The sequence below is a fragment of the Anopheles moucheti genome, chromosome 3, assembly GCF_943734755.1.
Source record: "Anopheles moucheti chromosome 3, idAnoMoucSN_F20_07, whole genome shotgun sequence".
Taxonomy (NCBI): domain Eukaryota; kingdom Metazoa; phylum Arthropoda; class Insecta; order Diptera; family Culicidae; genus Anopheles; species Anopheles moucheti.
The window spans coordinates 66848181-66865668 of NC_069141.1; the positions used below are offsets into that span (position 1 = coordinate 66848181).

The 17488-nt window shown below is 44.9% G+C and overlaps 1 protein-coding gene across 1 annotated transcript in view; it reads left to right on the top strand.

Annotated features, from left to right (window-relative positions):
- LOC128304004 (heparan sulfate 2-O-sulfotransferase pipe) overlaps positions 1-17488 on the top strand; it is a 121532-nt gene continuing 104044 nt past the window's right edge. Inside the window, exon 1 of the mRNA XM_053041118.1 lies at positions 1-44. Within this exon, the coding sequence (XP_052897078.1) occupies positions 1-44 (44 nt within the window). The remainder of the gene's footprint in view (positions 45-17488) is intronic.

Consider the following 17488-nt stretch of genomic DNA (forward strand, 5'->3'; position numbering starts at 1 on the left):
ATGGATTATTTCCTTCGTTATCGCAGGATGACTGTCCCGAAAAGGTAGGTGGTTAATTTTGGCACAAAATTAGGAACGTTCCGTTATGCTGACAAGGGACACAAGCGCAAGACAGTGTGTCTACGTCGGATTCGAAGCTGGAAATTCGAAATGGACTGTTAAACGATACAGTTCGATAAGATATTCCTTAATCTATTTGGAAAAAATATCCTCTCTAAATGTATACATATACTGAAATATTTCACATCTCGGACTCGTTAGGATGGTAACTTTTCAAACTTATTCAGTGATTTAGTCAATACAATTGAATAAACCAGAAACATGATGTATTAGTTTATTGTTACTGACACTGTGACTGCATATTAAGTGCGCTTTATGTTTCGTCGGTTGGTTTGAGTTACTTTTCATATTTATAAAAACTAAATATATTTTTCACATCACCATTAATTTAAGTAGATCTGCTTTTCCGTAGTCGTCGAATAGTTCAGCAACTCAAAATCCATCGTCCTGATCCATTTAAAAAACAAACGGAGAACAACTTCGTGATACAATCTCAAATAGTTTAGTAATAAGCCAATCGAATCTTTTTACCAAATTACAACCTATCCAGAGTTAAAAGATATTGGCATCAATTTACTGTAATTTTCTACCAATCACATTATGGGGTTAACATAAAATTGGTGAACAAATCAGTTCAGTTTCTACACAGTTCCAAATAGAAGAATGCTTTAATATGTCCAATATTCTATATAGCATCGAAGTTTTCATAAAAATATCTAAGCTCTTTCTAAGCTCTTTCAAAAATAACAGTGAGCATTAACTTATGTCTCGTGAAATGTACTGCATTTTAATTTAATGATGATTAAAATGAAATTGACTGTAACTAAAGTATACAATTTTATGAACGTATATACAAACATCGAGATTTATCGGTAATTTTGCGGTACTGAAAAAGCCTTGCAACGATTTTTTTTCGATTTAGCAGATGAGAATCAATTTGATAAATCAATTAAATTAAGCATATCATCAACGTTAATTGTGTTCGATGTTTTTTTGATTTAATTCCATCAAATATTCCACACCTGTGAGGCAATCATTCAAGTTTTCTTCCTACTTCACAACGGGAGACAAAAATTGGTGACTGTGTTGAGTAATGGCGTAGACAACAACCAATCTCAAAACATATTCCCATGTTTACAAGTGGATTGCCAATAAATATTGCACGCCCACGGAGGAAAATACGCAGGTGATAAATATCATCAATTGACACGCGATAATCTCTTCATCCTGTTACACATACGACCTTTAACCGTCGTGCAACAAATTAATGTTGCACCTTACCGCACTCGGTGAAAGAACTGCCATCTCGGCGCGCGATTAGCGCCCGGCTTTCATTGTAGAACATTGTTCATTCCGCGATCCGCGCTCGGGGGCACTAAGGCACCAAGGAAATTACACCCTTCGCTAATATCAACGCAAACAACGTGGTGTCGAAGCGACTGGCAGCAACTACAACAACCCCGCAACAAACGGCAGCAGCAGCAAAACACTAGGCTACACTCCAAAGACGCTTCCATTACACGCTTCCGAGCTGCTCATGAAAGCATGTTGCACATGGACAAATGGGTGGGAGAGGTGGTGCAGAAGAAACAATATTTATGTTCCACACAAGCCAGCACCGTTCAAAGTTCCCCCTAACACTCGTTACAGTGTGATGCATCAAAATTATACATCCGCACATGCGGGCCCTCGCCCCCGTCCCGTGTCAACACGACGACACGTTGCTGCTGCTGCTCGTTTCATTTCACGTTCCGCTAACGACACTCTCGGCTGCACGTATCGGTGCTTTTTTACAACCGAAGGGCAAGACGGTAAATCTAGTCGGGGCAGCCAGCCCTTGCCCACGGTGTGTGTGTCTGTCCTCTCTCTCGGGGTTGATTGCTATCTATCGGTGGCTGCAGCTCGAAAAGTTTAATCCAAAGTTCTGCTCCATTCATCAACAAAACACGGTTTGCCACAACGGAACACAATCACTTGACCCGAAAGTCACCCACCGTTCGCTGGGATGCAAGCAGCAAAGATGCAAGTACCCGAACGCCGTACACGAAACACAAGAGGGCTTTAGGGGTCCGCCTTTCTCTTTCCTTTCGAATGGTGGCCACCACGGCTCGTGGCACGAACAGAAAGGGATTTGGGCCAGTGGTGCGGTGGGAAGGGGAAGTTTTAGACGCGTGCCACGATTTCTAGTCAACCATCGATCATGGTGTGACCGCGTGGCCCCAAGAACTATCCACCAATTGGGAGGGAGGGTTTCGCTCTGCCTAAAACTAGTTCGAACAGCTTACGCGTGCTCCGAGCACCTCGTGAATTATGGTGCGTTATCGGTGGCTTTACATGGGGATTGGCTGCTGCTAGCTCCAACCACACTTCATTGCCTTTTCTGGAACTTCTCACCAGATCACCATGGCTCCCATCTAGAGCTTCGATTAAAACGATCCCAGCTTGATCATGCTGCACTTCGATCGTGCGCCGATCATTCAACACGCAAAGTTTATTAGCCTTATCGGAATGGGAAGGGGGCGCAAAAAAAATGGACACGGCTGCCGTGCTGTTGCCCGTTGATGCCCGCAACATTCGCAACAACCGGCCAAAATGTGAATTTTAATTCACGCCGGTTGGCCGGCCAACGCAGCACGCGGACACGCATCCGCACACATTTCCGATAGCCGATACCGGTGCGCAGTTTGCGTTAAGTTGCGAACCGCACCCGCGGGGGGAGCGGCATGTTGATTATGTTTCTCCCACTTTGACGTTTCCAAGCGTGCGCTGAACTCGTTGCGTTAGGTTTTTCGCTCGGCCAGGCTGAGCAAAAGGTCGATAGACGCGCGAAAGATGTAGTCGGCGGCGCGCCGGGAATGAACGAAAGCACTCACACTTATCAATGGCCCCGGTGGGTGGAAAGGGGGAAGGGAGCGTGGAGGGTACGCAACCCGGTACAACATACCGACACGAACGTAGAACCCACAACACCGGAACGCCGTTGGGGGAGGATTTTCTTGATTCGACAGATGTAAAAGAGGCGTACAAGCGATACACGGGGGCCTGATCGGGTCGTCTTCCGTACCAGTGCCAATCGAAAGAAAGTCCGTGAATCCGTGAGTTTGCGAGCTTTTTTTAAGCGACCCAGGTGTGTGCGTGTGAGCCATTTCATGCCATACATTTCTTCCGTTTATTCGGTCGGTTTTTGCCTCTTTTTTATTTGGCGAAATACAATTTCCTTCTTCTTTCGCACGTGTACGCGTGCGTGTCTGGCTGTCTGTCTTCCTGTGCGGGGCCATGGTGGAATGGAAGCGAAAATTCACTTTCTTCACCCGTCCACCATCCATTCGGGCCAGCATTACTCAACATCTTCATTCGGGTGCCTGATCGGCCCGTGTCTCCACGTGAAGGTAATGAAACGGAAAGACCTTGCCGGTGGGCACGGGTTTCGGTTCGATTTCGGAGCATGTGAGCATGTTGGGGAAAGGGTCAACAGTACGGTTACGTAAAGTACACCGAAAGCACTGATTTCAATTTGTGCAAAAAAAATAAATAAAAGAAATAGAGTATCATTCGAGCAGGCCGGGTTGTTTGCCCGTGAAAAGCATGACTCGTCTTATTTTTATGGGTTCATTCGTGCAAATGCAAATGGCTTTTTTCTTTCGCCGAAGAGGTTCACTTCAGCCACAGCAGCAGCACACAAAAAAACTCCAATTTAAAGCAGTGTTCCATCTAAGCAGAGGGTGTGTTTCTTATTTTTTTACTGCGTTTCCATGTATTTAGCAAAACCCTCTAAACGTTTGTTAGATTTCGCCGAATTTTTTGCCGGATTTTTTTTTGTTTGTTTGCATCTACAGCATCTCTCCATTTTTTCTCTTGCATCAAACCGTTAAACGATAAGCAAAACTAAATGTAAACGGTGTTGTAAGCGGCCGGTGTGGGAAATAAATAAAACCAAAAACGAGCGTTCGCAGTTAAACTTCAATTCCGCCCGGGTTGAAGATTTATCTTCGCTTTGCGAGATTGAAAAGTAAAAGTGCGCTACCACACGGACGACGTGTGGTTGCAGTGAACGTACCGTTGGCTGCAAATCGAACCAAAGCAACAACAGCAGCAAAAAAGTGGCCAGTTGAAAAGAAATGGACATGCGTGAAAAGTAACTGAACTCATCTCTTATTAGCCGGACAAGGTGCGTTTGCTATCAACGCTCTGATAGGTTTGTGTTTTTCTTGAACGGTTGTATTAAATTAACAGAATCATTTATTTATTTTACATGAAAAGTCTGTGGAATGAGTAAAACTAGCTAATGCATTTTTTGGCATATACAATTTTGTACAGTAACCGAAATATTTTCCAAATTCTCCAGAGTTTCTTCATGAGGTTCCAGAGTTTTTTGAGATGATAGAACAACGCAATCGCCCATCACAACAAGCGAAGCACATGACATTTCAACGTCCACAACCGCAGCAGGCATACTAAAATGCAAGCAGATGATATCACAATCGCAGCGCATCTTACCACAACACCAGTACGACGGTAGAAGTGAAATACGATTCTAGGAGTATAAACGTGTCCTAGGATGGATTTTCAAAGCAAGACGATTTACTGTATTTTTCATCAAATAAAGGCTATTTAATTCGAAAAATGCAGTAAATATTTCTTCGGACCAAAACAACCATCGTTTGGTTGTCAAAATCCTTCTCACCCACTACGATGTGCTTGCATTGAACTATGCCTGCTAGGATTGTGGTGTCTTCTAAGGCCGTTAACTAATGTCATGTGCTGCGCTTCTTGTGATAGACGCTTACGTTGTTCTATCATCTCAAAAAACTCTGTAAATAAATCGACCATTCTGATTCTTGTGATGGACAGCTTCAAACACCGTACATTCTTCCCATGTTTGACGAATTTGTTCATACAACTAACTATGTGCATACATTGTTCGTAACCACAGGGTTTATCAATTTTACATGTTTGACATAATATACTACAAGCAATTCATGAAGTAACATCTGTTAGGACCTAATTTGGTGTAAAATATATATTTTGCTTCAAAGCTGTTTCAGTGTACGTTCATCTTTATTTCCCCTAAATTCGAGCCAGATGCATTTCAAGTAAATCGAAACCTATTTGTCGAGATAATTATCCTCTTGAAAATTTTGGTGTTACTATGAGGGCTTTACTATGAGGTAGACACACATTTATATTTAATTTTATCCGGCTATCCGGCGGATAGCCCATATTAAATTGTTTGTACTAGCTTAACAGCCTCATAAACTAAAACCAATACAGCAGAGGCAGAAAAAATCTCATCAATAGAGATTAACTTTTACACGGAATTAAGCTACTCTCGAGAAAAATTTGTCCTTTTTTGTCTATTTGAATAATAAAATATTAATTTTACTTTACCCCAACTCACGCTGATACGATGCAAAACATGATCCTTTTTTAACAAACGACTGATTGACGGATTATAATTCGCGCCAATGTTAACAAATTGCGTGTAGAAACTCAAACATGCTGCCCGTAATCATTTTTCCTCCCATAGCTGGACATGGAATGTGCTTTGTTCGTTTGTGCATGGTTCTGGTTGTAGAGCGTTTTCCCCCCCGCAAATCCGGATGTGATACAGTACCGAAATTGTAAATAACAAACCCATCAGTCACTCAACCGGTCCATCGACGGGACACGATGATTCCATCGCGCTCGGGAATAGATTTTCAATGGTTTATCTCATTGTTTCCTTTTGTGTTATAAACCATCCTACAAAACCCATTTAATATTAACAACAACAAAAAAAAACACACACACTCACACACAACCTCAATATAAATGGTCTCCTCCCGCGTTAAGGCAACATAATGCATCGACAAATCGTGCACCGATTCACGCTCGATCACTCAAAACCCGACACCGCCTACGGTGTCCTACCCCACTCGTACGTGGCCAGCAAAGTGGAGTACTCGCGATGGTAAAAAAAAACTCGCACACCACACGATAAACGGAAAATGAACGATTTAAAATGAAAATGCTTTCGCTTGCAAACGCACACACACACATTGCGCTTGACACATTGAAGCGTGATTGATTCTCGTGCATACCGAACTGGCAGTAGGGAACGATAGCAAAAGAATAGCAAACGGACAGATACAAATGCAAAAGCACTGGCCGTGTTTTTAAAGAGTGATGCCGGTGTACAACAGTGAAATAAAAATCACCCCACGACATTATTAGAGGTACGGTGACCTGTCAAGTACCGGGGAAAATGGGTAGGAAGGTAGGGAACGGGGGGATCTCACCCATCGAGGAGTCACTTCCAGACGCCATTCGACCCGTTACACCCGATCAAACCTTTCTCTTAGCGCATTTTTATCCCCCTTGGTGGCTCGGTGGCCGAGAAAGTGCACCATTTTTCCCATCTCGGAGCAATTTTCCCATTTTTGGATCCAACCCGACCCCAGCCGAACCGACCCGGGTCTTCAAACGCTTCAAACGCTCGAGTGTGACGACGACGCCTCGCACTGCCAAAAGGTCTTTGGGATCTCCAGGGTGTGGAGAGTGCGTTGCACCATGGAGCAGAGACCACCAGATCAATGGCATGTCCAGCATCTGAAGCATTCCCTTTGTGGAACCGGAAACCAAACCGGATGGATCGAGCCGCACGCGGACCGCGGCGGGACTCCGCTCGGCAGGCTTTCAATTGTACGGACTTTCAAATTCGACACTTGTATTGTGGTGGTCGGTGGTGATCGCCGCTCGATCGCATGCAATCTCTCTCCCGCCCCCTCCCCGCCATTGAGCGAAATGGCAAGACGAGAGTTGCAATGGGTTGCCGTAGCAACATACAAGCGCGAATTTGCAGTGTTTTTCTTTTGGCGATCGTCACAAGCGGGATCTCCACAGTGGTCGAGAGAACGCATCGAATTTGTCCGTAGATGACGCACTGCGACACAACGAGCTCGTACCGTTTGTGATGGTAACCTCAGGACGCCTCGGAATAAGGTCTGGAATATGTCATGATCGTTTGCGGATCCACCCTAGCGGAACCGGCGTGAAACACGGGGGTAAAAGTAAAAGTCAAGGTAAGGTGCATGAAGATCTCATTTCATGCCCCTTTCACGGTGCCACACGGAGCCCGGGTGTCAGATAAGAGGTTCAACTTTTCCTGTTTACCTTTTTGGACGACGCCTTTGAAAGAGGGCTCCAACGAACGCGCGAGAGACTCGTCCAGAAAGATCCGGTTGGGAGCTGTTAGCGTTGATGAGTGGATGATCTACACGATCGTGAACATTTTAACGGGTTTTGGGAAGATCTCAAAAGAGAGATAAATTTATGGGTCTTAAGTTAAGCCGGAGACTGGTTTATAGCACCGAAAATAAAACAATGTCTCAGCACACAGACACACACATAGAAAATTCGCGATTCTTAATGTTGCTTCTGATACGATCACCCGATATGGGTACGGCAGACAATCGGTGGAACTTATTGTTTCACTCCAACTGTGTCCAATATTCCCATTTGGGCAGAACATCTTCACCCGACCTCTGCATCATCAAATGTCAAACTATCTTACCGCCGCTAAATTAGCGAACTGTCGCCACTGGCTGCGGATACGAGCGGGCGCGCTTTTTTTTCATCTTGACCTTCTGCTTTTGCCTTTGCTGCCTAAAGCCAACGCCGAATGTGCCGTGTTCTACCCCAGTCACGCTCATCCCACGGCGCCATCTACGGCCACGAGATGCTAACCATTTCCTGTTTCATTCCACCATCGGCCGTACGCACGCTCGGGTGTCTTAAAATGCTGCCGCCCGTGAGTGGAACCTGCCAAAATATCGCGCGCAAAATTTATTGCCCATCCAAAAAAAAAAACGAGCTGGAAGAAAAGGCTTCAACGATCAATTCCCGACCGCTTTTGCTTTCTGCAGGGTACTGAAACTCTTAACCAGAGCATCGATTAGTCTGCTTCGGAAATTAGATGCAAATTAATGTTCGCCCCATTAGGTCCCCGGAGGTCTCGTTAGAACATGCCGTGCCGTTTTCGAACGTTTGCTCGTTTAAGCTGAAAAGTTCCGCGTGGCCATTGCCTAACCGTGGGGATAATGGTGATAACCTTTAGCCTGGATCGATCAGCGTGGTATTAGTTCGCATATTGGCGGAAAAGGCCATTATCTCTACTCGACTCGACCTTGAGGACGCACTTTTACTTCCTACATTTTCAGAACAGATCTTGTGTGAATTGTACGCGAATGAATAATGCATTCGATTTGGAAGATGTTTTATGGATTTGTGAGTCAATTCTTACATTTTAAAATAATATTATAATGTATGTAATTGTACAAAACCTAGCAGCCGCCCCAAAACAATAGAAACATTTGGAAGCTGATGTCTCATGGGCTGAGATAAATCCACTCCTTAAAACGCCACACTTTAAAGCATGCTATAATTTTCATCTCTTCATTTATTATTTGATTATGCCAAAACAATAAAATGTTCAACCTTCAGCTCTCGCACTTCTCTAAAAGGCGCCCATCTTCGTAGCTTCCAATGACGCAAGATCGCAGAAGCTTCTCTGACCCGATCTGCGAAGTGTCAGCTTCGTTCCCATGCGTCCACAAGTAGATGAACACCACTAAAAAGACACCGGCAACGGAATAGGAACGATGGACAACACCCGAGAACCGCTACATTGAGCCCCATTTTGGTAGCATTAAAACCTCCACCCCGGTCCATTGATCCGTTGGCCGGTCACTACTTCACCAACACCGTGGCTTTATGTGTCTTACAACGCCCCAAGCATTTAAGGGTCGACAAGACACTGGCTGACCACAAAGCACCCCACACACCGTGACCTTGACTGTTACATAAGCTGGGGGGTTAGTGCTGTGTCTATGTGGACAAGATCGCTTTTTTCGACACAGTGAAGATGCACTATTTTACAAACAAAAGACATCGGAAAACCAGTTGGAAACGGTGTGGAATGGATGTTCCCGCAGGCCTTTTCAAAACCGGGGCTGACTTTTGCCGGTGAGAACTTTGGTGAGCGAAGTGGTGCGAACCGTTGGAGCACCCGCACCGGGTATCAGTTGGAAAAATTGATTCCCAGCACAATTATGTTGATCATCGTTAATTGCGATTTTCAATTAAATGCTTCAGTATTGGCCACGTGACGCCGGAATGGTACGGTTACTGCCAGCCGTGCTCATTACCGGCGACACAGACAAACTCGACCGAAAACTGGCAACAAAAAAAAACAGATTCGTGCCGCACGGCCGGTGCATTTTTGCACGCCGAAACTCCACCGAGATAAACGATGAATAATTATTAAGTCCAGCAGCGTCTCTTTAGCATTTCTCCTTTTACAGCCCGGCCAGGTAGTTTGCGCGGCGCAAGAAGCGAAAACTCGGAAGCAGCAGCAGCATATTCGGCTGTCGAAGAAGTTCGGTTTCGCTGAGCTAGATTTAATGATAGTTCAGCACGCCGGGTTCCGGGGCGGTGCGTTAATCAAAACCGTGCTCCAACGAACCCGTCTGATTTATAGTCCAGACGCAATAATAATGAGTCACCGGGAAAATGGGCCGCCAGTAAAAGAAAAAAAACCCGGCGTACACCAATCGCGACAACTTCATCTTCAAAGCGGATGAGTTTTCGGGGACGAAACGCGTGAGCAAAGTGGCTGGGCGCATAATCCAACTTTTTTTGTTTGCACGCCTCCCCGACCTCATCGTCGAACTCACTGAACCGGATCTAGAATTGTCGGCCACGGGCACGGACGGTCGCATCAACACAACTTCAATCCCTGCAAGGCAACCCGCACGTCAATGGGCGGGATGGAAATTGAATTTCCCAAACTGGGATTTATAATTTATGCAGCCTTCGCTGAAGCTCATCATCAGAAATATTTGCCGAATCGTGGAGCAGGGTTTTTTGTTTTGTGTGTTCTTTTTAGCGGTGGCGTTATGCAACGGCGCCTCCACGGACAGAACGCACGCCGCGACCATAGAACGTGTGGTTCATCGGCTTCCGACAAACGCAACTCCCCCTGGCAGCAGCTTCCGAGCGTGAGCGTGGCCGTATTAAAATATTGGCCAACCATCTGCATCGTAAAGTTTCTGCCCTTCTTGCCCGGGTGTTGCGCGGATGAAATGAACCGCAAAAGGAACCGTTCGACATGGTGGGAAGTTTTTCTTTGCAAGCACACCGTCAGATGTGCTCCCCTGCTCGAGAGAAAAGTCGTTCCGCTACACAAAAAAAAAGCTACTTTTCCGCCTGGAAGTGGAATACCATTGGGGGGGTTCATTTGTTTTTTTTTATTTGGGGAGGCCGAGAAAGAACTGGATTGTGCAACGCGAGCATCAAGTCGGGCGCACTGTTGAGCGATCGTATAGGAAGCCAGAACTCTCCCGGAAAATGAATCTTACCCGAAATGAGGGCAGTAAGTGGTTTAAAGCTAATTTTGCCGTTGCAAAGAAGTGGCTTAAGTTTGCGTTGCTGCGAGTGGGCCTCTCGTAACGTAACAGGTTGCGAGGAAAGGTTTGTCTCGTACCGAAAACAATAGATGATCGTCATAGATGGTGAAGAAGATGATGATGATGATGGTTCTTCTAACGGATCGTCTATTAACGAATTGTTAGACTAATGCGGGATGATGTATCCGTTCAATTTGGCCAATAATGGACTGTTCACATTGATCACTCTCAACTAGAACTTTGTTAATGCCTATTGTGGAGGTGATTAAACCCTTGTTGAAGTGAAGAGAATGTGAAAATTGTACCAAATTTTCACATTTTTTACGCGTATCTATCTAAAATATTTAATTAACTTCAACTTTTCTACCAGTCGATGTCGAATTCGGGAGTTTATAATTCAAAGTTGGATAGTTGACTTCCTTCTCTGCACTTCATTTATTTAGTAATTTAGATGAATTTTTGAAAGCAAACTTTAAAATAAATTAAAACCTTTTTGAACTAATTTGTCACCTTTTCGCTGAAATATTTTTTTTTTTTTATTTATTCAGAGACGGCCAGGCCGTATTGCTTACAACTAAGAGTAACTTAATCTATTGTACAATTCACATTCGTTTGAAGACATTTCCTTCTCCAAACGGTGAAAGGTCACCTTATCCCGGGTGTACTCGGTCGTTTTGCTGCGTATATTTGCTGAAATATTATCTGTAACTGAAATATTATAAACTGTAAGTTCAGCTGTCAAATCTCTTAAAAACCCTGTAAGATGAACCGCGTATCTCGGGTACTACCTGTACTTATATTATCGTATCCAAGCAGTAAATTATGGCCAACAACGAAAAGGTAATTTTAATGTACCGTGTTAGACACGATCAGCATAAAACAACAAATAAACTTAATATCTTAATGAGCTGTGATTGTATCAACGATTTAACAGCTCGTTAAACTAAAGAACAATTAATACTCAACCCTGCAACATCCATTGCAGCTTCTTGCAATCACAAACCATCGTTTAAAGCCCTTTGAACCTTGATGGGACTTCACACAATTACTTACCTGCAGTTATCGCAAGCAACTTTTGCAACATGTTTTTTTTTATGTTGCGCATTGCGAACCGTACCGCGTCATTGTGTTGTGTCGCTACGATCATCACACGATCGTTATTATTACTCTCGGTGAGATCACTTTACCCCACTTGGGTCAGTCAGTGGACGTTTGACAACGAACAACGCACACCGGTAAACGGTGCGGTTATGGCCCATTGCACGTACTGTAGCATGCATTGTCCCCCCCTCCGGGGGCAAGACTCGGGGCGAACCATTTGTGACCATTTGTGACCAGCGTGCTTGGGAATGGTCTCGCGGCAGGGAAAACAACTATCACCGTATCGTTGGTGCACGGTTGAGAGAAATGCAATTGCAATCATGCTTCGCCTAAAGCACGAAAAACACACCCTTAACTCTCACCCCGACGTGGAGGGGAGTGTTGAAACCCAACCCTACAAACGAGACACAAGCAAACAAAAAAAACCAGCTCACCACATGGACACCACCTTCTGGACGCGGAGATCTCGATCTTGATGGAAGCAGGCGACATCGATCGAGCAGGAGATTGCTGTTACCATGTTACCTCGCCCTTGTCGCATTTGCGGGCAGCGAGTACTTCTTAATATTTTACCAACCAGCCCGTACCACCACCCACAGCACAGCACACGTTCGCTTTGAAGGTGGAAAGAAAAGTTCCCTTTTCCGCGCTAGAAAGTGTACAAACCCACCCGGAACGACTGGCTGGTGTGGTGTTCTTTTCCATCCGCAGCCATTTCTTCCCCACGCGTATCCGACCGCATCTAATCGGCATTAGCATAATGTTTGCATTGTTTTATGCTTCTCCCGGTGGAAAGAAAATACAAGATCTAAAATTAACATGCCCATTGTCACGGTGTGCCGGTGGTCGGTTTCCAATTCCCCTTTCGACCAGCACCAGCACCAGGGATCTCGGTGTATCGTTTCGACGATTGAATGACGATTTCTGCAATGGGGTTTTTGGTTTTTATTGAGCGCTGATGGAAGGAACGGCTTCAGTTACGGGCTTACGGTGCGATACCCGCAATGAATCTAGTGCACGTTGCATATAAATCCGCAAACTAGGCTACCATTTTTGCTAACCGCTTTAGAGCGAGCGCCCTCTAGCGGAAAGGTTCTCAAACCACCGGAGCATTGCAATTTACACGCGGGGCGTTGCCGATCGATTTGTGGTGCTTGCTAAGAAACTGCGCTATCCAGTGTCTACCGAGTACCGATCACTGGATCACTGTGACCCAGATTTAAAAACCACACTGAGGCACACGCGGCCATCTGTGTCTCCTTAGCCTTCGGACACTGGCGCGCTGAGCGTACTTGGTGGAACGCTCTAAACCATACTTATGCACGGCTATGGCCCCCTATGGCCACTAAAAGCAGCTGGAAAGTGTGCTGGCGGGTTAACCCCCCTTGGCGAAGCCTTGCAGGGATTGTACCCGACCAGAGCGTTAGCAATACAGCTGCTTAGCATGAAATGCGCTTGGGTTGCAATTTCTCAGCTAACGCCTGGAAGAAAAAAATACTCTACCAAGAAATCCATCTCCCGGCCCTCTCGGGAGTGTGATGAGCCAGGCAGCATAATTCCAACCGTCGTAAACCATAATATTTATCACCCGATGGTTTTGTTTGTACCATCCCCTCCCCACAGGAACGTAACGGACACGGTGTGGTTGATTAACCTTGTACTTTATCTTTGCTGTCTGTTTCGATTCTAGTCGAGCGTTAAAATTGGACCAATTCCCGTTTCGGTCCAGTGAGATAATCAGAAAAACCGTCCCGCCGACGGAAAGATGCCTGGAGACACCTTCAGGGGTGGGAAAAGGTGCGCTAGGGCTCAAATTTTTTTGTTGATACAATTATACTTCCTGCTCACCACAATAGCTTTCATCGAGTTGGTTGCCGTAGAAAGTTAACGTGATGCCCGTGCACGAACCACCCCCCGGACTGGCAATGCAGTTTTACTCACGTTGTTTCGTGTGTCTTTCCCCTTTTTTTTCGATCTTAGCTTCAACACAAGATCGGACGTAACGATATGATTGAAATGAAATGAAACACAGTTGTACAAAACGAGCAGCAAAAAAAAGTGGCAAACAATTATCTGGTGGTGGTGGTTGGGGGGTTAGACAAAAACAAACCACCCCCCCTCACGGACTATTGAAATATCTCATCTAATCTTGATTTCATTAATCACGTGGCTTAATCAGCCGTTTTCGGGTTTGGGGTGATGGGTTGCGTGCGTTGAAGGCAGGTTAGTGGTTAGAAATGGAGCGTAGCGTTTGTTTGACTTTTTGGGCTGAATGTGATTTTATCGCACTGTTTACTTTCGTTTTAAATTGTATAGAAAAGGCGTTGGTGATATAAAGCAAATTTAAATATTTTATTTTGTTAAATAAAAGGTTGCTAATCATCAAGCGAAATTTTCTCAAGTAACTCTTAGCGCCATTGCAAGATACCATCATAGATATGCTGAAGTTGGTTCAGTTTGCATTGACCCAAAAATCCTTTCCGTTTTCCATTCACCAATAAAATGGAACACTACTTTAACATTAATCTTTGCTTTAAGCTTAATGGCAACGCTTTGCGAACCATCATCAAGAAGGCAAGCGCAAGTGGATAGAAATAACATAAACCTCATCTCCCTGTTGTGGTGTGTAATCAGAAATGCTGCTGCTTCGTTATTAACCGTCCACACATAGTTGATGCTAATGACAGCCAAACTATCTCACCAACATATCAGACGTATCCCCCGGTAGTGTCCAGTTGTGTGCGATTCTTCCGAGCCATTCGGGCCACTTTCAGTTTCGATACAGAGAAGTGACAGTAGCAGCGTAACGAAGCAGCTCGCTCAAGTAGATTGTTTGGTTTCGTTTTTTTGTTAACTCACAGTTAGCTCACGTGGTTGTGACGATTACGCCAGTACGGGCGATAATGATGGCGGTGCACATGTTTCACGACAAACTCGTCGCGCAAATGAGACAATTAACGGATGACATGGGTTTCGTTTCAACGTTGGTTTTTTGTTAACCTTCCCTCCCCCCCGAACACCATGTCAAACGATGACCATCATCGATTTCCTTCAACTTAACGGGCCTTTTTTTGTGCGATAATCTTCAATCGCACTTAGATGACCACCGCACACAGTTGGAAAGTATTACGCCAAAATGTGCCTTCCTTCCATTCGGTCTGTTCGTTCCAGGTGAAAGGATTGCAACATGTTGTGGTTCCTTTCTAAACTTCCTTTTATTTGAAATGGGATCGTTGTGTGTGCTTTTTTTTTTACTCAACACACATTAAAGCCTTCACGGCACAAACACCCATCTTCCCCGGCGATGACATTACACAGAAAAGGCGAGCTCCAAAAAATATTCGTTCAAGTCCACCTGCGGTGCGAACGACATTTTGTTTAGAGCAGCCCTTCTGGCGGGTTGGCAAGATGAACTTTCAACGACGATTAGTTTCGCTTCACTGGAGCTGCAGTGCATTGGAGAGTCCTTTCTAATCACATGGCCATGTTACCCATTGCCAAGTAGCAGCCTAATGAGAGGGATGAAGTTCCGGGCCGCTAGCGGTGGCACAATCACCCATCCAAATGACGATCCAAATGAAGATCATTTCTAATGCGCACGCTCGTTCGTTAAATGCATTCATCCCCCAATTACGTCGTCTAACGATCACGTCAAACTGCTGACGTAAACACGAGCGTGCGCCGCCGGCCGCTATCAACACCATCGCCGATCGTCGAGAAAAAAAAACCGATCGGATTCGGTTTGACAAACGATTGATTGTTTGATCGGATTCAATCAAAACATTCCCGCTTGATGCTGGTCGCAACGCGCCGAACTTCGATCCCGGGCGATTAATCAACACATCTCAATCAATCGCGGCAAATATCAGCTACTGTTTCAATGCTCCCTCGCACTGGGGACGTACACCAATTAAACACCCGCTGGGTATGCTGTCGATGCTGTGTTTTACCACTGGATTGGACTTAGCGGAACCAATTTTTTTAACATTCCTTTTCAGCGTTCATTAATGGTCGTTACTGCTCATCAACTTGATCTCCGGTGGTTTCAGGTCACTAATTTAGAGTCGCATTGAAAGTCGGCACTTGAGCGGTCGAACGTGGTTCATTAATCAAATATATCCCATTGGGGTGCGTTGGGGTGCCGAATTAGAGATTTGTCCAGGTACGCGAGTGCACGTACCTGTGGGGACATTATCGATGTGCGCATTACAAAAACCCGGCTGGACGCAGCCTCCGTACAATGTGCAATGCTGCGTTATTGAGTACTTTCTTTCTCCCGCGGGCATAACGCTACCGGCAAGGTCCTCTCTGATTACCATACAGGCAGAAAATGGATGAATTAATTTCATGGTGGAAGTTATATGACTATTATATTTGATTAGCTAATCATTTCGAGTCATAAAAAATATGATCGTTTACGATTTGATTCTGGTGATAAAAAAAATTTACCTTCATCACTGCAATTATTCACCTTAAAAAACGCTCAACAAATTACTAGCAAAAATAATACGGCGAAAGCCCGTCACATGGAAATATAAATAAATAAATTACTAGCAAATCATTGTGACGCTCAATTTCCAGCAAGAAAAAAACTATTATTACCTAAGATTTCATGCAAATAAGAATTAATCTTTAAAATAAATCAGCAGTAATATCATATTTCGCACAAATTTAGCTACCCCTGTCCATCCATTTTGCATTTCGCTGCTCTTCGTGCCTCTTCTTATTTGGACCGTTTTGTAAATAGTAATGATCGATTCGCTTGCTAATTATTTGCCATCGAAACCACAGCCACCGGCTTCGCTAACACGACGAAGCGTTTCTCGTTTCCAATTTGATAATAAAATCATCCAAATTAATTCACATCTTCAAAGGTTTCCCTCACCGGGCACCGGGTCGGGTTCGGTTGGCGGTGGCGGCGGCCGCAGCCCGTCCAGCTCATTCGATATAGTTAAATCAATTGGAATCGTGATCAATAAAAACCATTACGGTGGCGGTACCATTCCACGGCCACAAGAAACGGCATGATAAATTAATATTCCTAACTACACTCGGGGCTCCCATTTCATTCACTAACGGTGGCCCGACAACTCAACGACCATCGACACTCTTTCTTCTCTGTTCCTATTTTTTTTGTTTCTTGTATCTGTTCTCCGTTTACCTCAGCTCAGATTTCCATTCGATTTAAGTATGATTTTTGATTAATTTTATGCCATGAAAAGTGATTACGATGTAGCTTTAAAAAATGTACAAACGGTTTCCCATCTTACCGGTCCCGCCGGGTGGGCCTTGTGGGCTCACGCGAAACCCCCGACCCGGTACCGATACCCCCACTCCCCCGGTACCCGTTTAGTGGTGAATGTTTTGCGCCCTTATTTAAGTACTCATTTTGAATACAATGTGTATCACGCGGTGGCCATAAAATAAAAACCACAAATGGGACGGGCGCAACGCAAAAACGCTGGCATGGAAATGGAAAATCGATAAACAGAAGCATAAAGGAAGCGGAAACACACGAAACGATGAGGCGTGTGGAAGAAAACGGCAACGGGGCAAGAGAGAAGACGTGGCCGAGGTGATGGACAAATTGAGGTGGATTTAAATTCACCGCACAGCATACAAACACACACTCGGTCCGAGTTTACCGGAGCGTTTGGTCATAGAAGAAAGTATGCAAAGCAAATATTGCTCAATGATTTTAATCATTTCGTGCAAGGAAAGTCTCAGCCCCAGCAGCAGCGCATGGTCGTGCGGATCGGCAGGGGGTGGGTTGCCCTGGAAATTGGGAGGCTACATTTGGAAGAGGCTAAACAACAACCAAAAAAATATATCACCCAAACTTTCAGCACCGAATCCACCCACCCGGCAAAACCGCGGCGCCT